The 26,468-nt window shown below is 41.8% G+C and overlaps 1 protein-coding gene and 1 long non-coding RNA gene across 4 annotated transcripts in view; one reads left to right on the plus strand and one right to left on the minus strand.

Annotated features, from left to right (window-relative positions):
* The window catches only part of ZCWPW2 (zinc finger CW-type and PWWP domain containing 2), a 312,121-nt gene that overhangs the window by 154,168 nt on the left and 131,485 nt on the right, over positions 1–26,468 (minus strand). For 2 of the 3 annotated variants that reach the window (XR_014146701.1, XM_081825521.1), the window contains exon 10: positions 502–808. Coding sequence is in view for 1 of the 3 variants with exons in the window: in XM_081825521.1 (XP_081681647.1) it covers positions 502–808 (307 nt within the window). In the remaining 2 variants the exon portion in view is untranslated. Of the gene's footprint in view, positions 1–135; positions 809–26,468 lie in introns of all 3 variants that reach the window. The other variant, XR_014146707.1, reaches the window with a different exon arrangement.
* LOC145722415 (uncharacterized) lies at positions 801–3,273 on the plus strand. Its single transcript, XR_014146716.1, has 2 exons — positions 801–2,025; positions 2,495–3,273. It is a non-coding gene; the product is annotated as an uncharacterized LOC145722415 (long non-coding RNA).

The following is a 26,468-nucleotide window of genomic DNA, read 5'->3' on the forward strand; positions in this document are numbered from 1 at the left end:
GCGTCTCCCCTCCCCTCCAGCCTCCGGAACAAAGTTACTGGAAGAACGGCCGGGCGAAACGGACAAGGAATAGGGGCTGTCAGGTGCGAGTGAGCCCTACCATCCCCGCCCGCTGACCAAGCGCCGACCCCTCACCTTTGCCCTCGCCCCGGCGCCGAGGAGCCGAGGAAAGGAGGGGTTTCCGACCTGCGCCAGGTGGTGGCGGCGAGGACCGGCGGGAGGGGAGCATGCGGAGGGCTGGGGGCCGGTGCGCCCACCCCCGAGCCCCGGCGACCCCCACCTCGGCGCAGGCCCGGCCTCCCCCCTCCCCGCCCCGCCCCCCGCGCCGAGCGTGTCTCCGGGGTCAGCCCTCCGGAGCGTGCGTGAGTGTGTCCCCGGGCTCCCGCTCCTCCGTCGGTTCCGCCGCCGCCGCCGGCTCCGCGCCACACAGCCCCGCGCTGGAGAACTGGAGCGCAGAAGCAGCGGAGCCGGCCGCCAGCTCCGGGCAGGAAATCGACCTACCCTCGCCTCCGGCCCGATCGCGGGCAGGAACCGGGAAGGGGTGGGGCCCCGCGTGGACGGCGAGGACGCGAGGCTCGCAGCGCGCCCGAGTTGGGCGTAAAGGTCGGCCAGAGAGGGTCGATGGGGGAGGCGGAGGGCGAAGCGAGAAGTCGCCGCCAGGCATTGACTGCAGTGTGCCCCGGGGTGGGCGCCAACTGGGCGCCGCCGCTCCCAAGTGGCGAGCTCTCCTGTGCTGGAAGGGCGTCCTCCGCAGGGCAGGTCTCCAGGAGGTTCCGGTGGTGACCCCAGGCCAAGCAACGAGCTGCGTCTGCAAATACAGATAGAGGTGACAAGGGTAGAACTTGGAAATTCTTAAATCGGGGCTCACCGACAGTCAGGTGATCAGCATGACTTCTAAATTTAACACCACTTGGTCCTGGGTGTAGCTTACAACTTCGCAGAACCTGCTAACTGCAACTCCACGTCCAGGACGGACCCTCCAGCAGCTATGGAGAGAAATAGCAGGTTATTAAGAACCTGTTTAATATTAAATAGAGCCCATTGTTCTGGGCTTTGAGTTCCATAATGCCCCCAAATGGATCAGCAGATAAATGAACTATTCATGCATTTCTTAGCAGAGGGTGGCCTTTTTTCCATAACATATAACGTATCACAGATAACGCTTACCCAGTGAAACTAGAAAATTGCATTGTTCGTGACTGCTTTGCATTAACTTAAGACAACTTTTCCAGATCAAGACACGGTCTCAATAGATGGAGCTACACAAGAACATATCATTAGGTCCTATCCTTCAATTCAATCTCTTAATCTCTGACTCTGCCTGTAAATGTGACAGAAATTAATTGCCACTTTAATTTAAGCAGTGTAGACAGCCAATCTGGATATTGCAATGTGAACATGCGCTTGCAAAGAAAAAAGTTTGGGGACTGAATTACTCATTCGCTGTTCTTCAGAATTTCTAAAAACCAGATTTCAAGCTCATTTTCTAAGTTGGGAACTTATTAAAAATAAAATGAGCTTGCATTAGTCTGAAATTCACTGTATGGCATATGACCTTTAATATTAATAATACATCAGCCAAAAACATATAGAGCTCTGTGCCTCCAAAGAAGTACTTACTCTCCATTTCCTCCCCAGTATATTGTAATAAATCAATTCTTATAGTATTTTTATAACAGTAAATTAGATTATGTGCGTAAAGTGCTTAGCAGTGTGCGTTAGTGCATAGTGAGCACTCCACAATCATTGCCTGTTAGGCTGAAAATAGTAAGATGATAGAAATGCATGGTGAGCACTCATCTGAGGACCTTGATTTAGGAAGAAGAAATTGTCAGTTTAATCTTTTTATATAAATTGTTCTAAAAGATATTTTGTATCTTCAAAGAATTAAGCCCCTTCTGACGACAGGAAGAAAGTCAGTGTGGTGTTTTGTGCAATGAAGTTTTGAATATGTCAGATTTTCCTTCCCCAATGTAGAAGTAAAAATTACATGTCAGGTCCAACAGGAGCTCGAACAGCTGACTGGTAAGATATTATTCTTACATGCTTGTCACTTCCAAATGTGTTTGTGAACTTCTTTCAAGGCTTAAATGAAGATTAAATCAAAATAAAGATACAATACTTCAACTAAATTTGTTCTAAATTTAGGCATGTGCTTGTAAAGAGTCCCACTGTTAAATGCAAATATTTTTCTTTCTCTGCCCTTCTATTTTTTGGGGACACAGATTTTTTTTTGCATCTGTCGTAAGTAAATATGGGCTCAGAAAATATATTACATTTCAAAACTGTTGATTGCACCTAATTATGCATGTAAATTGCTACTTCAAGCATGCAGACAGCTTGCAACATTTTGAAAATTTTGCCCTAGTAGTCATCTGAGGTATTTGTGTTACTATTTTGCTTTTGCCTTAAATGACTTCATTTCCCGATTAGCCTCCCAATAATGATGGATCTATCTATGAATAATTCTGACCTTTTGATGTCTCTCTTTTAGATGATTCAAATCAGCAAATCAGCACTTTCAACAAAATCACCCTTCTTATTGTTTATACCAGACCATTTGATGTTTTGAGTCATTGAGCTGAGAGTTTTCAAAAAGGTGTCCTGAAAGAACCATCTAACCCCTTGCTACTCAAAATGTGATCAATGGCCCGGCAGCGTCCCAACACCTGTATTGTTAGACACGCCGTCTCAGGCCCCACCCCAGACTGACTGCATCATAGTCTGCATTTTAACATGATCCCCAAGGGATTCCTACCACATGCAAGTTTGAGAAGCACTGCTCTAATCCATCACATAGTTGGCCTTTCTACATTATAATTATCTTTGGCACTATTCCCCTAAAATACTACTGGGAGAGATTTTTTAGGAAAACACAATCGTAGAAACTTTTTTCCCCCCTTGATCAAGACGTTATTGTCCCTTCCTGCCCTCCCCTCCAGGATCTTAGTGTTGCATAACGAGCAGTTACATAAATTAAGAATGTAACCGTGTTGTGTATCTGGTGATGGATTAGAAGTATACAATTTTCTCACATCAAAAGACATTAACCTAAAAAGGGAAGAGCAATTTATCTAGAATAATAAATTTTATGCAAACATGTGGAACTGGTTCCTTAAAAGCTTTGGTTATTTTTGACCTCCTGCTTGAGACTTGAAAGTGCACAGTTTCCGCTCTGCCTGGATTATTGATACCTTCTGCTACAACGCAAGCAGAAACCACCAAGTTTGTGTCTGTGCAATGAAAATCTAATAAAGCTTCAGTAATCTGGCATAGGATGGACTAAATTATATGCCTCAGTATTTTTAGGAACTAACAGAACTTGTTACTTGAAAGAATTTCTTTAAAGTGCATAGAGGTAGATCAATGAATTATTCCTTTAAAAGGCTATCCAGTACGGGAGTTCTCACCTTTAACGTACAGGGTATCACTTGGGGAAAGCTGTTGAAAATGCAGGTTATGATTCAGCAGGACAGGATCTGGGCCAGAGAATATGCATTTCTAGCAAACTTCCAGGTGAAGCCAGTGCTTCAGGTCCTCAGACCTAACAGACTTGCTCTGTCATCATTAATGGCTCTTAAATTTTAATCACCAGGAGAGTGATCACTTGGGGATTTTTTTTTAATCTGTGATGCCCAGACCACCCGCTCCCAGACACATTCGATCAGAATCTTTTGGGGGTGAGAGGTAGGCATCAGTGGTTTTTAAACCTACTCAAGTAATAATGCTACTATCTAGGCAAGATTGGAAATCACTGTAAAGCCGTGATTCTCCAAGTGTGGTCCCCATACCAGCAGCAGCAGCTCTTGGGAGCCAGATCTAAATGCTGACTCTCAGGCTCCACCCCAGACCTACTCAGTATCTGCACCTGAAGATCCCCAGGTGATATGGTTGCACATTTAAAGTTCAAGAAGCACCGCAGCAACCTGATCATAACTCTTTAATCTCTTAGCTCTTTACGGATCTACACCCTTTCTGAACGTTTGTAGAGAACCTCATGGATAAAGTTCCAATGGAGAAGAGGAATCCACAGGCATCCCTAGCTGTTTTAATCTCTCTGTGATTAGCGGCACTGTCCAGCATAACTTTTCTGAAATACCAGAAATGTTTTATATCTGTGCTCTTCAAGAAGTCGCCACCAGCCACATGTGGCTATTGAGCATATGAATTACGGCTAATGTGAGTGAAAAACTTTGAATTTTATTTCATTTTAATTGACTCAAATTTAAGTAACCTCATGTGGTTATTGGCTCCCCTATCGAACAGAGCAGCTCTAGAGTAATCATCCTTCCCGTTGCTCAACCCTTATTCAAATTCCCAGGTTGAACACAGCCCCTCCTGCTCAGTTTTTGTATGTATTAATCCCCAGTGAATGCATCAGGATGAAAAACATCTGCCTTGCTACCTCATTTACATAATAAGTAACATTATGCTTATTATTTTGAATGAGAGGAGTTTAACTTGAATTAAATGCCACCAAAAGTTGTCAAAACCTTTTTTCCTAGTATTCATAATTACGTAGCTTTAATTTTACAGCCTTTTCAAACGTCAGCACACATGGGGTGCATTTGGAACTGCCTTAAGAAAAGGAGACAAAAGAGTGCAAATAGATTCTGGGTAGAAGATACATGAAGATACCCCCTCCCCCAATATCGTATTGGTGCATAATGGAAAGTTGCATAAATTAAGAGTGGATCTCTGTTGAAAATAAATATCAAAACTTGAAGATTCCTCTCGAAATGGAAGATGAGATACAAAACAGAGGAGGGATCAAAGAGCTTAGGTGACAGAAGGTAGTAAATGAAATCCAAAGTAGAAATGTACTCCACAATTACCCAGAATGTAAATATCTAATCTGTGGAATGGGACAGGATAGGAGGGAAGGGGGGGATGGGCATGGAGGGAGGAGAGTATGAAACAAAAATACTCATTATCTGAAGACAGGCACCAGCATCCTGAGTCTTCCCTTCCCACGATGAGAACAACAAGCAGCAACCACCGTTAGTTACCCAGCCCTGCCTACCGGCTATCAAGTGCACTCCATACATCATCCCCCACGATCACCCAACAACCCCGTGAGGTGGGTACGATCAGGAATAAGACTATTCAGAGGACATCATTTTAACTGACACATCTCAGAATAAAAAAGCAAATCCCTACTTGAGAGGGAAGAGGACAGTGTTCAAATAAAGTCAGCCCTTTCCTTTGAAAAGGTCATGTGTCATTTCCAAGCTGAATTAACCACAACCTATCTTATAAAAGGAAGCTCACACTGGGAAAATATCTCATCATCATCATATTCATATTTCATCAGGGTCTCTGCCTTGCCCAGCTGCTGATCTGGTACTGTGTGATACAAGATTATGCCCGCAAAGAAATGTGTAGCTAAGGGCAACAGCCTCACTTCTGAGCACGGTCACTTCATAGCAACTGAAACCAATAAATAGACTGCCGTTGTTGTCCTCAGAAAAGAAACTCCAAGGGACTTCAGACAATATGATTTCAGGAGGTTGGCCGCCAACTCAGAGGCCATTCAAAACTCGTTTTGACTCTCATGCAGGCGTCTTCAGATCCCCTCCACCAGACTCCTTTTCTGCAGAAAGTGAGGGCAAGTTTCTTTATAATCCACATCAATCTACCTCAGAAGGGAGGAGGCAGAGTAACCCCGAAAGAAAAAGAAAATATTTACTCCCTTCCCCCGATGGACAACAAAGGCCAAACCCCATTCTGTGTTTATACCACTTTGCTCACAGCCCTTGCCTAACAACTCAGCTGATTAAAAATTAAGCCACATGCTCTAAGCATTGTTGTAGGCGACGTTTGGAGGATTCCCCCGCCCTTGTTCAGACATGCACATGTTTCTTGGCTAAAGTTATAGGCGTAGTTTATAGACATAAGGTTTCCAGGGATTCTGAACTTTAATTTCTGGGTCACCTGAAAATACTCCAGAACACTGCAGCTTTAAGAGCAGTCACATTCTGCTCTGGCAATATTGAAGCCCGTCTGCCTAGTGAGAGCGCCTGCTTGGATTTCGGTATCTTGTACAGAATGCCGGCTTTGCTAAGTTGCTCCCAGACTTGATTAGTGCCAAAATACCACCTTTGTTACTGATAAAGAGCAGCTTGGAGGAGGTAGCTTGCATCTGAAGGCAGATGATCTTCCTATTTCTCAACCCTCCAGGTCAGGCGGACAGATCCACCCAGTCACAGTCTTGTGGGGCTATTGCAAGCTTTCCTTGTGTGTGCCTTGCCGGCAGCTAGCTCCCAGAAGGTACAAGGAAGAGGCCAGTAAGCTCAGTTCATTTTTCCCAAATTCACTGGGCAGTTAAGATACCTCTCCTAGGACCGAGAGTAAAAAGGGGAGATGCTAGGAGTGTCTTGAACTCCCTACATATAGTAAGAAACATGAGAAGTAGGGAAGAAGTGGTAAACCCCCCAAACAAATTCTGCTTCATTATCAGCCCCAGGTCCCACATCCCATGTCCCGATGCTCCTCACTGCCTGGTACCTCCTGTGGTGGGTGGGAATTCTGGGAGCCCACCCTGGACAGCTCCATTTCCTGCCTGTTGGATCCACTCATTGGTCCAGTGTGGTCACCAGGCCACGACCTGCTCTACCAGTCACACTCCCCTCACTTGTGGGAACTAACTTACTGGGTCTTAGATGTGGTTGGTCAGAATTAACATTCCTCATACAAAGCTGTCAAGAACTAAAACTCCTGACCTGGCTCTCATTAGCATCATGCTAGAATCAACTGAGGAAACCAGACATTTTACAGAGGTGTAAGGCTTGCAGAGATGCTGCTCTAGCAAGTGACTTTTATCTTACAAGTGCCTAATAAATATTACATTTTCATAATTTGGCTTTTTACACCAGAAATTATCTTTCATTCCCTTGTGTAGTGTATTTTAGAAGACCCACCTAATGCGGTGCCTTGCGCATGGTGGGACTAAATAAATGTTTGAGAATGAATATTAAAGACCTTTTATGTGACGGCTCAGAAATGACTTTGCATCTCGAATCTTGGAAAATTTAGTCCTCAAAAAAGTAAAGCAAGAACAGACTATTTGGAAACTAGGTTTTCACCACGGACTTACTGTGGTCACATGTTCGTATCAACGTCACTGAATGATTGCAGGAAGGTAAATAACCGTAACTTTGTTCAAGTACCTTGTCTGAGCCTCCATTTCCCTTTTTGATTAATTGAGGGACCTATCATTCCTTTCAGCTCAAGATCTGAGATAACAATAGTAGCTATTTTCTGACCAGTTAAGTACATACTGAAAGCAACCAATAATCAAGTGAGGGTAGGACACCCTCCGTAGTTCGTAATAGTATGCTTTCATCTTCATCTGTTGAATAGCAGCTCTCCTATTTTTGGATATGGCCATTGGTCTCCGGGTCATTATGTCCTTATCTGTACACTGTGCTTTTCATTTTGGAAGCAGAGTATAAGCAACGTGCACAACTATAGTCATAATTAGGCAAGACATTTTGGAAAACCAAGAATCTGAATGTAAATATGAAACAGGAAACAAGCCAAAGAGACAGCCATAAATATAATAAATGAGCTCCTAGGGAAAACCAATAGAGGGTGGTGATGAGTTGTAAGATTCACCTGGATGTATTTTTAGAGCAAAGGACCACTCTGGTAGGGAGACTGAAATTTGAATGGGTGATATATACCGTTTTAATAGAAAAGTATTCTCATGTTCTTTAAGAATACCATATACATGCTTAGAAATTAAGGCATAAGTAAACACCAACTGTTTGCTTCTTCTCGCTACTCCCTCGGCTCGCAGGCTCCCAGGCTCTGCTCTCTTTACACCATTGTGTTCTGGGTCGCCGGTCACCTCCCCGCTGCCGAAATCAGTACCTTTCCAGCTGATCTTAGCTGGCCTTCTGTCTCATATTTCACTCCGACCTTCTCAAGAAGCTACTCAGTCTTGATTCCCTCCTCAGCCTCGGACTATTCCTTACTGCCTTTCTTACTCTTTTTTTACTCATCTCCAAATGACCTGCCCTAGGCCACGTATACTCTCTCTTCACAAAACTTCAACTTGCTCATCTTGGAGAAATAGTGCTCCCTGTCACCACCAGAGAGATGAAGCAGAGCATTAGACATTTACTGATGGCATCTCTTTAATTATTATAACTGCTCTCTGCAGCAGCCGTTCCTAATCCTATTGGATGCACGAGGAACAGAGGTTCTGCCAGTCCGGGAAACAGGCCTAAAGCCTGTTGCAGGTAGTGAGCAGGATCAGATGTTTTAACCCAGGCCTGGCTGGCTTAAACTGCATGCTCCTTCACTACCTATGTATATCAATGATCTATTGCTGCATAATAGACCACCGCAGAACTCAGTGCCTGAAACACAAATAATCATTTATGTCGTGCACACGTCAGCATTGCCGATGGCACTTGGTGGGCAGGCCTCGCCTCTGCTCCACGCTGGAGATCCACTGAAGATGGCTCACGCCCAGAGCTGGTAAGCCGCTGCTGGCTCTTGTCTGGGAGCTCAGGGCCTCCCCTCCCCTCCACATGGGCCTCACCTACTTGGGCTTCTTCACAGCATTGTGGCTGGGTTCCCAAAGAGAACCTAATAAAGGGAGGCAGAAGTCCTTGGTCGCGTAGGGTCATTTCTGTTATACTGTCGGTTGAGGCCCTCCCATGTTCAAGGGAAGGGGACAGAGACCCCGCCTCTTGATGGGGAAAGAGGAAGGTACCAGAAGCGTTTACAGAACAGGAGGAAACGCTGTTTCGGCCATCTGTGCAGAAAACAAGCTGCCACAGCCTAGTTCCTCCACTATAAAGAGGACTTTCAAATCTTTATCTCTAAGCCCTGACATCTCTTCTGAAAGCCAGTTCCCCAGGTCTGATTGTCCATTCAAGTTTTTCAAAAGCCGAATTCATTTAAATCCAAGCATCATCCCTCCCAGTCACCGATGCTGAACAGCTCACCTGCGGCTCTTACTCTTCCTGTCCCCGTGGCCCCACATTCCGTTGCTCTAACCCGTCAGTTCTTTTTCATCAGGTAGTTTATTCATCCTTGCAAAAACATTTATTGAATACCTACTATATAACTGGCCCGGCATCAGTTATTGTTAGTTACTAGTGATAATGATACAGTAGTACACATACATACATAAATATGTATGAAACATTATATATATAAACATACATTGTCTTTGCTCTCAAGTAGTTTATAGGTTTTTGCAGAAAGAATAGACACATCAACAAAAAGTTGAATCAACAAAAAGTTACAACCGTCATAAACATTATATTCCAAGTACACTGCAGGGTGTGGAGGTTGCAAGGAAAAGGAACTCTATCCTACAATTGGGCGAGTGAAGGAAGAAGGCAGTGAGTTTAAAGGAATAGTAGGAGTCTTATTCCATCAGAGCTCACACATTGCAAACAGATATATATATAAATAAATTTCATATCATTATATATTTATAATTATATATTTTATAATTTTATATTTATAAATTTAAAATATATTTTATATCTTGCATAAATGTATTATTTTATATTTTTATTAAAATTTATATTTTTACATGACTATATATGTATATTTAAATTAAATAGAATACCATTTAGCTCAGGATGACTATCAGTTGGTCTGCCAAGAGACAGTCTCTGAAGCATTTGAATAATACCCACAACTGAACCTCTGTTCAAACATATTTCTCCATAGACTCTTTGTATGTGTCTAACCTGTGGAAGGTAAATTAATTTAGTTGGGATTAACCAATATCACTGAGCATTGTAATGTTTGAAAGTCAATGTAGAGAGATTTTTTAAAGTCTTTACAGGAATTTGAGAGCTTTTTAATGACAAGGAAAGAAATCTTGCATGGCCCTGTGTGCTGGTGTTTTGCCAGCTTGCCCACAAACGTCTTCTTCATTGCATTTGTTGTGTCCCCTGCTCTGCTCTGTGTCACCAGGAACTGCATTTCTGGGCTCCCTTGCTTACTTGTCTCTGGTTTGTTTACGTCCATGGGAGGCACCGGTAGAAAGCAGGAGGGTACAAGGAAGGGAGAAACTGGGGTGTTTCTTCCATCTCTCCGCCTTGGCTGAATTCAGCAGCAGCACCCTCTGTGTCTCTCATTCCCACCACATAGCCCCAGATTCTAGGATTAGGTAATACAGCCCCCTCCCCCGAAGGCTCCCAGCCCTAGGGATGGGACCAACCTCTTGATCCCATGAATCTCCAGTGCCTTCCACACCCTCTGGCTGCCGTGTGTGAACAATTCTATCACAGTGTCTTCCATTTGAAAGACTAGAGGGGCGTCTGGGTTCCTGATTGGACCCTGACTTTTACACCTAGCTAGCTCACTTTTTTAAGTTATTTTCAATTATTATACAACACACATAAAATTTGCCATCATAACCGTATTTAAGTATGTAGCTCGTGACACTAATACATGTATGTGCACACCATCACCACCGTCCATCTCCAGAACTCTGCTCATTTGCAAAACTGAAACTCTGTACCCATTAAACAACTCCTCATTCTCCCCACCCTGGTCACCCCTGGCAACCACCATTCTACCCTCTGTCTATGAATTTGACTGCTCTAGGTACCTCACGTAAGTAGAATCATACAGTATTTGTCCTTTTGTGACTAGTTCATTTCACTTAACATAACGTCCTCAGCGTTCATCATGTTGCACCATGTGTCAAATTTCCTTCCTTTTTAAGAATAAATAAATAACATGCCATTGTGTGTATATACCAAATTTTGATTATCCATTCTTCTGCTGATGGACTCGTAGCTATTAGGAATAATGCTGCTAGGGACATGGGTCCCTGATTTGAGTCCCCGATTTCAGTTCTTTTGGGCATATACCTGGAACTGGAATTTCTGAATCATATGGTAATTCTATTTTTAATTGTTTGAAGAACGACCAGATTGTTTTCTCTGGTGGCTGCACCATGTACATTCTCGCCAACCACACACAAGAGTTCTAATTTCTCCATATCCTTGCCCATACTTCATATTTTCTGTCTTTTTGATAATAGCCACCCTAATGGGTACGTAGTGGCATCTCCTTGTGGTTCTTAGCTCATTGTAATACCAGAACAGTTGGCTTTGGGTGGCAAAGATCATTGACTCAATCTTGTCTTCTGGTCATATGGTAAGTAAGAAGCAGGATTTCTGGCATTAAGCTCATTGCTGCTCTATGTTCCCATGACAAGTTTGAGTAAGAGCCTTACCAGTGCCCAATAGTTGAGGCCCCATGAAGATTTCAGAGTAAGACAGCTCTTCTTCAAATCCCACCTCAACCATTCTATGACCTTGGACAATTCAGCACATCTCTCTCTGATCTCAGGGGTTTTTTTTGCCATTACATTGCAAATAATAACCTCTGCCTTGCACAGCTAGAAGAATTATATTTTCTCTACATATTTACTTATATTCCAGATTCTTAGTTTTAAATATTTGATGCTTCATATCTTGCTAGCTTATTTATATAGTTAAAACCTCATATGCTTTTGTTGACACAGTATCAATAAAAAGAACTGAAAATGTGCCCATGTTGCTCTCCCTGGTGGCTAAGCTTCAGAGAGGTGATTAATTAAAAGTACAAGTCCCTGATGTCTGATCATATAATTTCAAATCCAAACTCCACCACCAGTAGATGTGTGAATTTGGAAAGTTACCTAAATTATTAAATGTCTCCGAGCCTCAGTTTCCCTATCTGTAAAACAGGTACAATAATCGTTCCTATATCTTTGGGTTGCTGTGGAGACTAAATGATAAAATCACCCCAAGCTCTTACTTATCACATTTATAGATATGCATTAAGGATTACTAGATTCCATTTTAATTGCAAATTTAAAATGTTAATGGATCCACTCTTGAAAGATCCATTCACTGAAACTTTTACATTTCATAGAGGAGATTCTAGTTGGGATATATTAGGACACATTGATAAAGAATGCTGCTGGCTCCATTTGCAACCCTCAGCTGCCTTTCCCAAGCTCCAGGGTGCATGGGAACTTCATATCAAGTTAGGTAATCTACTGTGTAGGTGGGACAAGCTCTAGGGGTCTGGTCTTCCCTCAGTATACTTAAATGGTAAAACTCCACTATGCTTTTAGTGTAGTACAGGAAGTCAGAAGTCTAGATTTTGATCAACAACCCAAAATGAGGCCAACCAGGGTCTTCTCATGAGGGCAGGACTTTTGCTCAACCATGGTCCAAAGTTCCCAGGAGTGTATAATGAGCCTGACTCATTTACTTCTTCTTCCTTAAATGAGAAAATAAAGCACAATATCTACCTCATTCATTCATCCATTCATTTCACAAACCCTTCTTGAGGACTTATGCCAGGCACTAAGAAAAATACCAGAAATGCAAGACACAGTTCTAGCCCTCCAGGAGATCAGGAGACTGACAATCAGCACAAGGTGCTATGGGAATCCACTGGCATCTAACTTAGTCTGAAGAGTCTGGGAGGAGGCCATGGCTAGGCTGAATCTGGAAAGATGAGATGTTAACAAAGAATAAAAAGGAAGGAGTGTGCTGTTCCAGGAAAAGAGAACAGTGGGTACGGAAACATGGAGGATGAGAGTAATGTGACCTGTTGGGGGGAACCTCAAGTGTGTAAAAGAGAAATGAGAGTCTGATGCAGAAGTTGGCTGGATCCAGATCATGAAGGCATTTCTATGCCATAGTAAGAAGTTCAGATGTGAGACCATGCATACTATGGGGGAAAGGTTGTGGTATTTTAAGATGGAAATAAGAAAAAGGAGGGGGTGTCTATGACAACTCTATAGAGAAGAGTAAGACTAGAGGTCAAGGAAACCAACTAGGACACCGTAGCAGTAATAAAAGCAAGAAATAAGATTTCTAATAAGTCAGCTGCCACAGAAAGGAAGAGAAAGCACTGCATTCTAAATTGGAATTAGGAAGATGATCAACAGGACTGGGTGAGTCATTACATGTACCTGTTGCTTCTAAATTAAGAGTTCTAAGTTTATTGAGCAAACTATAAATATCCTCTGACCACATGTGAGTATGTCAAACAAGTTTTCAAAAAATGGCCAAAGTGAAAGCAAAATCTGTGTGCCATGTAGTTGTCAGATTTCAACCAAAGCTGACCTATTTTAGCATCAGCTATGCTCTTGAATTTCAGAGGTCAACAAATTCTGTGGAATTATTGTTGAGGAGAAAAGAGAAAAAGCCCATACCTTCAACATGGTGTAAATATTTGCTTCTATGTTTACAGTGTTACTCATTCTGAAGATTCCCTTGAGTCTTTAGTCATGAAAGTAAGTATATGCTTTTCTGTGTCAAACCTCAAACGCCCATCTATTTTCTATTGCCTGTAAGCAACTCTCCACGTAACCATATCCAACCAACAAGAATCCATTGGTTCTATTTTTAAAGATCTCTGAGTAAATATGTTCCTCGATGTCCTTGAGCAACCCAATCCAGTTCTTAAGACCCCTCCCATGATGAAAACCTTCCTCACAACGACTGTAACTCTCTTCGATGGCCAAGAAAGACACTCTCTTTCTCATGCTCTTTGGAGAGCCCTGAAGAATAGCTGTTGTACCAAAGGCATAGACTTGCATTTGACTGGATCTTATAAATGGAAATGACTTCTCCCTCAGAGATCAGTACAAGGCAAATGACACTAAATATAATTTGCTGAAAATTACACCTCTCAGGTTCTATAGCTAATCACTCACCACTTATAAATAAATGAATTTTGTTTTACAGTGGAAGGAATAATAAACCTGAGCACCAATTCCAGAACTAGCCTTATCTTCAACATTTTCTTTCCTCATTGTTTGCATATATATTTAGAACAAGGAAAAAAAAAAAAAGAACAAGGCAACCATTTTGGAGTATATAATTGAAAGACACTCACTATTACAAGATATAATTATCATATGTTTTATAGTAAATTCCTATGTCTAAGGAAGTCTTAGTAAGCTGGATAACAGGCTCCTTCCATGGTCAAGCACTGGCCACATTTTAAGAGGGCTAGACCATGGGTATTAGATGACTGGAATCCAGAATTGGAATCTAGTAAAAACAAAAGGGGGATCAGGAGTGAAATGTAGGCTCAATTCAAGGCTATAACCAGAAAGAAAGTAACGAGCTATTTGTTTCAGTAAAGATGGGAACCATGGGAACTTGATTTCACTAGTATTCTCTTAGATCTGTCTCTCTCTGCTGTATCATCTTTGTCCTCTGGCTGGCTCCACATGTGTTAGACTAAATTATGTCACATACCTTCCCATGAACTAATCACCATGGCCAACATAATATGATAATCTAATTGATGTAAGCCAATCATGTCCTGTCTCTGAATCTGTGTGTGTGTGTGTGTGTGTGTGGTTGTGTGTGTGTGGGTGGGGAGTGGTCAATGTCACCAAACCACATGTCTGCCACAACAGAAAAGGGATGGGACAGATGCTAAAGAGGCATCAGTGCCCACTGAAATGTCTGCTGAATCAGTTATCAATGAGATAACAGGTGGATAAAACCAGAGAAAAAGGAAGCAAAAGAATTTGAGAACAAAACAGTCATGGCACCAGCTTCAGACTCAATTCACCAGGCACAAGAGAACCCAACACTGAAGCAAACTAGCCTCAAATGGTAGGTTGATTATATTCTTGCTGCTGTAGTCACTAAGAATAACTCCTTAGAGAGGATTAAAGCCAAGACGGACATTCATGGCAGTCACTTCCTGATTTTAATTATTAAGAAAAGAACAATGATGGTTATAATGCCAGATAGCTCATGGCAGTAAATCACCGCTCTAGAATAGAAAAAGAGGCATTCATTCTTTCAAGCAACTAATGGACTATTTAGTAAATGTCTGCTCTTAAGGACAAAGTAGAACTCTGAAACACTAAACATTTCATTAAATAAAGCAACTTGTTTCCTAAGAACTGCATTATGTGCAATGACAAGATGTTCTAGGACTGACTGAGTCCTTTGATAGGAACAAGACGTTTACATGCCAATGTTGAATAGGGAAGGGGGAAGGGCCGCAGCCTCCAGGCAAGTGCATTTTACAGTTACCAAGATCTGAGGGCAAATACCACTTGTTTTATTTATATCAAGAAATTCTGCCTAAGAGCCAATCAATTAGTAAATATCTTGCACAGTACTTGCAAGTAGTAAATACTCAATAAATGTTCATTGAAATAAAGTATTTATTGAGTGCCTTGTAAGTACTGTGACAGACCCTGATGGTAGTTTAGAAGACCCTGTACATATCCCTGGGCACTCACTATTCCCAAGTGTGTGGATGGCTTCTTATCACAAGCATTTGTGGCTCTGCCTGAGGGAGATACTTAGTCCTTACCTGGGGTAGGCTGGGGGTACTGGGCAGTTACTGGCCCTGGGAGCAGCTCTCAACCAACGATGGATAAGGATGGGTGGATAAACGCCCCAGCTTCTCAGCCTCTCAGGTGAGACAGCTCTGAGGCATGTCCTATGCTGATGTCACAGAGGTCTTGAATAGGAATGAACCTCAATTGCCTATAGCACTAAACTTCTCATTAATATACACTTCATTGGTTACCTTCTCTCCCTTTTCTTGCTTTCCCATTTCCTGCCAATGCTTCCTGGGATCACCTTCTAAATAAACCAGCCCTTTTCCTTGCAACCTTCTCTCATGATCAGCTTCTGGAGGAGCACAGCCTGGGACAGTAGTCCTCCTAATAGCCATTCCCCCTTTTCTCCTCGTTGTCACAACCCTAATATTTTGAGGAGAGGCAGTAAGCCTAGTCCCAGGATATGGATTATTACTGGGATACACAAAATATGGCAATCCCATTTTCTGTTTTCCTAGCCAATGTTGCAACTACAGGAGGGTAGCATGATCACTTTAGCCAGTGAGATATAAGCATAAGGCTAATGGAAGTTGGAGAAGCTGCTGTCGTCCTGATAACAAGTTATAGATGCAACTGCTCTCTTCTTGCCTTAAACGCAATTATGGTGCCATTTGGCATCTGCTACAGAAAAGAGATCCATAGCAAAGACTTTATGGGCCCCCAACATCACTGACCTACTGAACCAACAAGAACACTGGGCCATCTCTGAGACCTCTTGTTATAGGAGAAGTTACAACCTTATATGTTTAAGTCATTGTTATTCAATTTTCTGTTACATGCAGCCAAAAGCAATCCTAACCAATTCAAATACCTAGGACTATGTTAAGGGTTGAAAGAGATCAAGAAGGCACAACCCATGTCTGTTTCACTGGGGAGTAAAAACAATGTTATCAAATAATTAGAACCATTTGTATTAACTCTAAGATAATGGCTATGATATAATATTTGTTTCAAGCACAGATTCAAGTACTGTGGAGTGTTTGAGGCTAGGGAATCCTTTAGGGCCCTTTCAATTTCAAGTTTCTATCATCCTCTTCCTGTATGGAAGGAAAAAGAGTAGTGAAGAGGTCCAGGGAAGAAGAGAAGAAAGAAATGGACCTTGAAAGGTGGAGATGAATATGAATAAAGTGAAATAAGGAGCACTGCAATCAGAGCAAGGGGCTGGAAATACATGCTGTAGAAATAATGCTTACAACTTGAAAGCCTCATAATAGAAAGCCCTACATGTGGACACCCCCAAAATGAAGTGTGAATGCAGCAGCTGCTGATGAATTTTGGGTAGCCATACATGGATGTAGCCTTATTAGCTATTTCAGAAGAGCATGTCTCCAAAGGATTGTATGCCAAGACTGGATCCAGATCTCTTGCTTTTAAACCCTCTGAGGAATCTCAAAATCAGCTCAATGGATAATGACAAAAGTGTTAACTCGTGTTACACCACTCTCCGAAGATGAGACCAGGATGTCATCAGGTGTGGCATTAAATGCCAGCTGAAAAGAAAGCGGAAGAGACTGCTGTGGTGGAATTCACTGACACTGAACCCCGGAGCGGAGCCTGTTGTCATTACTTGGCATTTATGGCATCTGTGATTCATTAGCTATTCCTTGGCAAAATCCTGTGAACTCGACTCTTTCTTTTTTTTTTTTTTTAATAAAGGAAGGGAAAGAGGGCCAGAGAATAAGGTCAAGGTAACTAAGAATCTTTTCAGTGGTAAGATAAACCAATGTTACCATGAGTCTGAAAGCTAGAGTTTTATGGTGGAAAGAAATACATGGTCCTTGCTACTTCTAAACAGGACCACTGACTGTGTATTACACAGAGAACTAAAACTAGTGCTATCTACATTTTACATTTACGTATGCTACCTTATTCATGCTTCACAAAACCCCAGGAGATAGGTAAGTCAAAAATTAAACCCTGGTTTGCAGAGGAGGAAACTGAGGCTCCTGAGGTTAAAGAATCAAGATCACCTTGCTGGGAAAGGGCTGGAATTCAAGCCTTCAAGTGCAAACTCCCATTCTCTGTTCATTACTCCACACTGACATGTAACTTTCAGCTACATGAAACCAACTGGAGGGCCAACTCTGATTAGCCTCTGAGTGCCCAAGATGCAGGCCAACCCACAGATATATAACTCATTAGAATCTGTACCAATAAAGTAATTAATTCACTTACTCATTGAACAATTATTTCTTAAATGCTGATCTTGCACCAAGCACTATGCAATGTGCTGTGGATCCTTAGAGAAAGAAAGGTCCTTACAATTATTTTCAAAGACTCTAAGCATCTTTGACTACTCTCCTCACACCTGAGGCAGAATGCCTTTCCTGGAAACAGATGTTCAGCTAGCTTTCATATTGGGGGCAAGACCTGCCATGGTTTGCTGCCTTGGATCATCAAGAACAAAGTGGTCTATAAAAGTGAACAGAAGATAGTGATGAGAGAGCTCCAGGGACCCAGAGAGAAAAGATACATGTCAGAAGCTCCACAAGGGCACTGTCCAATAGACCTTTCTGGGATGATGGAAATGTCCTATATCTGTGCTGTGCAATTTGGTAGCCACTTGATATGTGGCTTGTATGACTGAGGAACTGAATTTTTTTTGAGGAACTGAATTTTTAACTTTGTTTAATTTTAATGAATTCCTAACCACATGTACGAAGTGGACAGCCCAGTTCTAGAAGCTAACCTTAGAGCTGAGCAACTGGAACACGTCTGGCATCACAGGTTAGGGAAAGCGACAACGTTTGCTTGAACAGAGTTGGAAATAGATTCCCTTTCCAAAATTCCTCATGGGGAGAGGACTATCTTTCCTCAGAAAACTAGTCTGGTAAGCTAACTGGGGTCACAGCAAGGCTGCAAGAACATGGCTGTCGCACTAATTTGAGGTTTCTGAATCTCAGCACTTTTGACATTTTACCCTGGGCAATTCTTCGTTAGGGTTAGGAGCTGTCCTGTGCATTGCAGCGTGGTTTGCGACATCCCTGGCCTTTACCCAGTCCGTGCCAGTATCATCCCCAGCTGTGGCAACCAAATATATCTGCAGACATTGCCAAATACTCCCTGGAGATCAAAATTGCTGCTGGTTGACAACCATTACAGTAGGTCAAGAAAGAAAGCCAAGGCCAAGCTGCTCTGCTGGGCAAAATAAAAAAAAAGTAGGGTTTGATCTGGGAAAGAGAAGAAAACAGACTTGAGGATGAGAAGTGCAACGAAAAAGAGAACAGCCTGAAAGAGGCAAGCATTTTGGGGTCCATTAGGTAAAGAACCAGGGAGAGCCCCTAGTTGCAGCAGAAAAAAAGTCAAGAATAAGAAATCTGGCTCTTCAATTTGCAGTTGTTTTCAATGCTACCATGTAAAATCTTCCTTCATAACCTCCTACACCTGCCCAGTAAAATTTACTATGCTTTACAAATGTTTCTGTGGGTAGATTTTTGTTGAAATCAAGAAAAAAGCTAAGATTCATGCTTAGATTAAATTACAAACCTAAAGCAGGTACCTGGGCAGATCGTGATGATGATGATGATGATAAAACTAAAGCTTGGATTTATTGAGCCCTTTTTATAAACCAGACACCATTCCAAGCACACCTTAAAATACATAAGTAACTTTTGATGACATGAGCATTATTATTAGTTTCACTTTACATATGAGGATATTGAAGCACAGAGAGGTAAATTGCCTAAATCAGGCAGGACTCAATCAGAAAAGCAGAACCTTCATGACTATTGCGGAATAAAATATGTATTAAAAACAATGAGATCTTGGGGCGCCTGGGTGGCTCAGTCGTTAAGCGTCTGCCTTCGGCTCAGGTCATGATCCCAGGGTCCTGGGATCAAGTCCCACATCGGGCTCCCTGCTCGGCGGGAGGCCTGCTTCTCCCTCTCCCACTCCCCCTGCTTGTGTTCCTGCTCTCGCTATCTCTCTCTCTGTCAAATAAATAAATAAAATCTAAAAAAAACAAAAACAAAAACAAAATGAGATCTTTTAGAACTGTGGGAAGACCTAGAGAAGTGAAGGTGTGGAAAAGGGACATTCAAGGACCAGAGGAACATCAGTAACAAGGACCATGGCACAGGTGAATGAGTGGAACTAGCAGGCACATCCCACAGTGGAGCCGGGATCACAATGGGGGGGGTCAAGTATTTGGTGGTGGGCCTAGGCCCACAGCTAGTCAGTGGCCTGTAGTCCACGAACAGTATGTGGAGTGGGGAAAAGTGGGGCATGCTGGAGTCCACGGGTATCTTTGGGTCTATCTCTCACCACTGCTGTCTCCCTGATGACTTTTATCTCTGCACTATAAATTAAGTTAGACTCCTTTAATCAAACACCTAAAAAATTAACTGAAAAACAGATATTCACACATTTATATAAATAGATGTTCATTCAATATTATTCATGAGCATAAAAACATGTTCCCTATGGGGCGCCTAGGTGGTGCAGTTGGTTAAGCGTCCAACTCCTGGTTTTTGCTCAGGTCGTGATCTCAGGGTCATGAGATCGAGCTGTGTGTTGGCCTCCACACTGAGCGTAGAGTCTGCTTGAGATTCTCTCTCCCTCTCCCTCTGCCCCTTCCGCTCGTGCTCTCTCTCTCTCTCTCAAATAAAAAAATAAATAAATATTTTTTAAAAACCCCAAAAATATGTTCCCTATCATAAACAATTAAAAGAACAGGAAGAAGTTATATAAGTTATAATAGAGCTATCAAAATTATGTCATTTTAAAGACTAACGATATGATGGAAAGATTATCAGGTAATATTAAATGGAAAAACATATGTGATATGTGTGTATGTGTATACAGCGATACAATTTTTTATAAAATTATTCACACACACCCAAAAAAAATGACCAGAAGGAAAGATACTCACATCCAAGTGGGGGATAATGGATAATTTTAAAAAAATATTTTTTTAGATTTTATTTACTTGAGAGAGTGAGAGCAAGAGAGCATGAGCACACACAGAGGGAGAGGGAGAGAGAGAAGCAGACTCTCTGCTGAGCAGGGAGCCCAATGTGGGGCTCAATCCCAGAACCCTGAGATCATGACCTGAGCCAAAGCAGATGCTTAACTGACTGAGCTACCCACGTGCCCCTAAAATTTTTTATTTAAATTTTATTTAGTTAACATATAGTGTATTATTAGTTTCAGGGTAGAATTTAGTGATTCATCAGTTGCATGTAACACCCAGTGCTCATTATATGAAGTGCCCGCCTTAATGCCCATCACCCAGTTACTTCATCCCCCCACCCACCTCCCCTTCAGCAACCCTCAGTTTGTGTCCTACAGCTAAGAGTCTCTTATGGTTTATCTCCCTCTTTGCTTTTATTTTTTATTTTATTTTATTTTATTTTATTATTTTATTTTTCCTTCCCTTCCCTATGATCATCTGTTTTGTTTTTAAATTCTACATAGGAGTGAAATCATATGGTATTTGTCTTTCTCTGACTAACTTATTTCACTTAGTATAATACTCTCTAGTTCCATCCATGTGGTTGGAAATGGCAAGAGCTAATTCTTTTTGATGGCTGAGTAATATTCCATTGCATATACCACATCTTCTCTATCCATTTATCTGTCAATAGGCAGCTAGGCTCTTTCCATATTTTGGCTATTGTGGACATTACTGCTATAAACATTGGGGTGTATGTGTCCCTTCAAATCACTATTTTTGTATCCTTTGAATATATACTTAGTAATACAATTGCTGGGTCATAGGGTGAAAGACCTAAATATGAGACAGGAATCCATCAAAATCCTAGAAAAGAACACGGGCAGTAACCTCTTTGACCATGGCTACAGCAACTTCTGGCTAGACATGTCTCCAAAGGCAAGAGAAACAAAAGCAGAAATGAACTATTGGGACTTCATCAGGATAAAAAGCTTTTGCACAGCAAAGGAAACAACAAAACTAAAAGGCAACCTATGGGATGGGAGAAGATCATTCACAAATGACATATCAGATAATGGGCTAGTATTATCCAAAATCTATTAAAAAAAAACTTATCAAACTCAACACTCCCAAAAATCCAATCCAGAAATGGACAGAAGACATGAACAGACATTTCTCCAAAGAAAATATGCAAATGGCCAACAGACACATGAAACAATGCTCAACATCACTTGGCATCAGGGAAATATAAATCAAAACCACTATGAGATACCACCTCACACAGGTCAGAATGACTCAAATTAGCAACTCAGGAAACAAAAGATATTGGTGAGGATGCAGAGAAAGGAGAAACTTCTTATACTGTTGGTGGGAATGCAAGCTGGTGCAGCCACTCTGGAAAACAGTATGGAGGTTTCTCAAAAAGATAATGGATAATGTTTATTTTCTTCTTCCTATGTTGTATTTTCTCTTAGTGATTATATAATAATAATTTTAAATTGTTTAGTCTGCTTCATACTTTTTTTTACATGGGCTTTTTTACTTGTTTGCTATTGCGTGTATTTTGCCATGTTACATAAGATAGCCACAGTTAAGATTCCTCACCAAAAACCCCTTTTTCTAAGAAAAAAAAATGCAACTCACTTATTAAGGAAATGAGGGGAAAATTTTAAAATTCTGTTCATAAACATCTCAAATGAGTTAAAGCAGCTCTGGAGGTCACAGCTTGTCCCTGTTCTTGTCCTCAGTAATGCAGTAAAAGGGGCCAGAACAGTTCCCCCTTTGGAATGTTCAACTGTGGTGCTCAGAACCTCAACCTCAGGTAGGAAGCATCACTGCCTTCTATTTCTCTCTCCCCTGCCCTCTTTGTCCCACCCTCACATGCAAGATCGAGTTGACTGAGCCAGTCTTAAGGTTCTGGAGCATTAAACAACTGACCTTCACCTTCTATTGGGGCCATGTCGGTGTCCTTGGGGTTATGTCTGAGTTGGCTTGGCACTGCATTTTTAGGGAATAAAGGATGGTGAAATACTTCTGGCCAGCCTTTCACTCTTTCTCTCACACTCTCCTGGTGTCCTAAAATTCCACCGCATTTCACCAAAAAAGAATTTCCCATGATTTTCTAAGTCTGAGGCCCATCATGCTAGTGATCATGATAGAGCAGTTAGATGTAGAACAGGCAAACAGACTGGAAGGAAAACCCTAATTGTACAAATGGAAGTTTCAACAGGTTGCTCCCACATTGGTTCATTGTAAACCTTGACATGTGGAAGATGCCCAGGAATGGGGAAAAAAGAGTATAGGAGATTGATGCAGTCAAGCAGAGAAGTTCATTAACATAAGTCAGAGCCCTGGCCTCCCCTCCTTTCCCTCTGACACATGCATGATCGGTGAGCATGAGGAAGCTGTGTGAAAGTGTTATGGGCTATTTCCCCTGTAAAAGTGTGATTCATGTACATTTTGTTGACCTGGAAATATGATTTCCTATATGTTTTAGTTCTCCAGCAATGAGATCCTCATCCGGTTTGAGTCTCTGCACAATGCCAGCTCAGCTTCTCACTGGGTGACTTGGAAGAACACATTTGGTGCAGTTGGCTAAATCATTTTCATCCTCTTACCAGCAGGTTCCAATCATGGCAACCTAATCAATCTTCTGGCCATCTCCATTAATCCCCAAAATGACCCAGATAATCCGATTGGCTGCAGGGCCACCTAGTCACAATTTACATCAGACCATCTGGTGATTCCATCTACTCCGAGGGTAGCCCACGAGGACCATCTGCTTCAATGCTCAGTATGTCCTGCTGACGAAGGTGAAGGTTGAGGCCGACCACACACTAGCAAGTCATTCCATCCTGCCTTTGCGTGAACCAACGAAATCCTGAAATGCACTGTAATTTAGCTGCTCACATCCTGCAGAGCCTGCTTTGCATTCTCAGTGAACACATCACAATATTCAGAATGCAAATTAAACTTTATGGGTGCCATAACCTTGGCCATTTATTGCAGCAGATTCCGTAATTGCCTGATGCTGCTAATACAGCCAAGACTACTTTGGCTTTTTTTTTTTTAAACTTTTGCAGATAGAGCTGCCATGTTGATTAAGCAATCCTGATGCTTCTTTGCACTATTTCTTAGGCGAAGGTATTAGCTAAGATCCTTTTGCATACAAGTAACCAGAGTCAGCCTCAGCTAGAGATGGACAGTAAAATTGAAAACAAAATATATTAGTATGCTCAAATTCAAGTAGCACTTACGAAATAAGTGGAGTTAACATTCCAAAGGAAAAGAGGCTTGCACCAAAATACAGGGAGCGTTGGGGGAAAAAGTCACTCCAAGACCAACTAGTGGCTATAAATTATACTAGATGGTAAAATTTGCTTCTTTGAATAATTTGAACAACAAGGCATCTATAGCTTGCACTAATTTGGAAGAAAACCACCCAGCATTAGGATTATCACCAAAGAAGAATTAAGAAAATTGTGAGTAGATTGATAGCATATATATTTACTCATTATTTCAATAAATCCTACTGACCACTTAAAAAAAAAAAAAGAAAGAAAGAAAGAAAGCCAAGGCTATTATGTGACACTGGTATGTCAATCAGAAAAAGGTCCCCATTCCTCTAGACAGATAAAGCTAGCCCTGACCAGGCATATTCCATTGTAATCCTCAGCCCTGGGGAAGCCACCACCAAATAAAATGTCCCAGGACAACAAACCACTTCTAGTTTAAGCACATGGTGGTACAACGAGGTGCCTGATTTGGAAATGGAAATAGGCAACGTTGTTGGAATGTCCTGGGGGATGGACTTCCCCAAGGAAGATAACCGGCAGGGACTTGGATGGAGTTAAAGGAGGGGTTTCAGGATTTGAATAAAAACCAAACTCTAAGCCTGTGTTTTGGGATGTCCTGGATTACAGGAGAATTGTTGCTCTTCCCCTGTCCCAGTGGACTGCCTGTATAAAGAAGAGTTTGGTTCCTTGCCTCTTCCACCCAAGGCCATGGACATGAGAACTGGATCTTAAACCAGGACACTGCGGAGTGCATTCCTTCAGCAGTGCTAATGAGCTTCCTGCTTGTTACTTCTGAGGTGGGGAAAAGAAGTGAACGTATTGAATAGATGCAGGAGGCTAAACAATCAATACAACTGATATTCTGTCAGAGCACACGGTAGATTGCACGAAAGGGCCCAGTGCTTTACCTCTCCCTGTGTCACATGAACTCGTCATTCCTCTCCCTAAAGAGGCACACTCTCTCTCCCTACCTTCATATCTCTGCTCAGCCACATAACTTATTTTGGACAAATTGAATGAGATGGAAATAACCGTGTGCAAATTCCAAGCCTACTCTTCAAAGAAACTTCCATGTTTCTGCTCATTCTCTTGTGTTGGTGCCATGAGAAGAACACGCCTGAGCTAGTTCTCTGCCCTGTCAGCAGGTAAGACACGTGGAATAGCGTTGGCCCAATCAAAATCAGATCCCCCAGCCAACACCACGATGCATGAGTGAACCGAAATGCAGGTCAGACAACTCATAAGTGTGTGCATTATTACTAACAAATGATCATTGTTGTAAGCCACTGAGTTTGGGAATAATTTGTTACATAGCAATAGCTAACTGATACAACAGGAATTAGGCAGATCCTGGAGTCCCAGTATTCAAGTTTATGGACCTTTTTATAAACACTTTCCATTAACCCACTGTAACTCCTAATTTCTGCTTCTTTGTTTCCAATTCCAAATTCCCAAGAGGGACAAATAGCTGGAGAGGATACAGTATAATCTCATAGAACATAATCTTCTGTGTTCAGGGGCCAGAAAACCTTTCCAAAGGTGTCTGCCACAGCTGGGCCATCTTCCCAGGTCAAGTACTGTGAGTGATTCCTCCTTAAACCTGTATCTCCTTGCACTGTTGATTATTAAACATCTCACTCAGTTCCAAATACAATGTCAGCAATCAAGGAAAGTAGATGACATTAAGAACAAAAACACTGTCTTTATCTCTGCTGCCTATCCATTTATTTCTGGAAATTCTCACAACCCAGTGTTTCCCTTCAGCACAGAATTGATGTTCATCATCAATTTATCATGGCAAAATGTGATCACTGGGCACCCATGTCCTCTTATAAAAGGTTATTTCCTTGGACAAGTTGGGACCTGGTCCTTTGTACCCAGAAAGGCAGTTGCTCTGTGTCCTTTGGATATTCCACGTGGCTTGTGTAGACAGGAGCCTGTCACAGGCTTCATTTAAAAGCCTTATCACAACCTTTAAAATCCAAGTAAACTATTCTCATAAAGTCCTGGGGAAAAGCGATACCATTTTTGTTTACTCTTTTCAAGAATTTAATAACTAGGATGATTTTTCCTTCCAGAACAGGGTCTGTTTGTGTTTACCTCTTTATTCTCTCTCTACATTGTATTATGAGGTCTTGAAATAATATCTGAAAAAACAGCTTTTCTGGAACTTGGGGTAAAACTTACTACTCTGTCATTTTGGGGATCACCTTATTCTCTTTTTAGAATACAGAATTAATTTTGGCCTCTTGGTCACTTTAAAAAACAACATTTTCTTTTTTTATAGGAATAAATGAGTATTTCCAACTTTGGATTCCCTGCATTCACACTTTAACTTAGTTTACTTCCAATAATACATTTGAGACCAGAAGAAATTTCGCTGTTAATTTAAAAAATTTAAGGACTTAAAGTTAAAAAAAAAACAAAAAAACCCAAACAATTGAAAAGTGCACCAAAAAGTACACTATAAAAAGAGTACATGACAAATGGAGGTCCCTTCATACCAGATTTTTATTTATCCTAATACCAACTGGGAAGCAAATATATAGAATCACCTCACTTAGGCTGTTCAGTCAGTAACTCTTGGAAAGCTATGCCACTTTTCTTACAATGGCTTCTCCATAACCCACCTCCTATTTTAGGGACATATGACAACTTTCACTTAAAAACATATGAATATAGGGACGCCTGGGTGGCTCAGTCGTTAAGCGTCTGCCTTCGGCTCAGGTCATGATCCCAGGGTTCTGGGATCGAGCCCCGCATCGGGCTCCCTGCTCCGCGGGGAGCCTGCTTCTCCCTCTCCCACTCCCTCTGCTTGTGCTCTCTCTCTCTGACAAATAAATCTTAAAAAAAAAAAAAAAGTTTAAAAAAAAAAACCATGAACATATATGCTATAAGGAGTGAAACTGCAACT

Source organism: Leptonychotes weddellii, chromosome 1 (genome assembly GCF_054177405.1).
Source record: "Leptonychotes weddellii isolate Sample4059 chromosome 1, ASM5417740v2, whole genome shotgun sequence".
NCBI classification, from domain to species: Eukaryota; Metazoa; Chordata; class Mammalia; order Carnivora; family Phocidae; genus Leptonychotes; species Leptonychotes weddellii.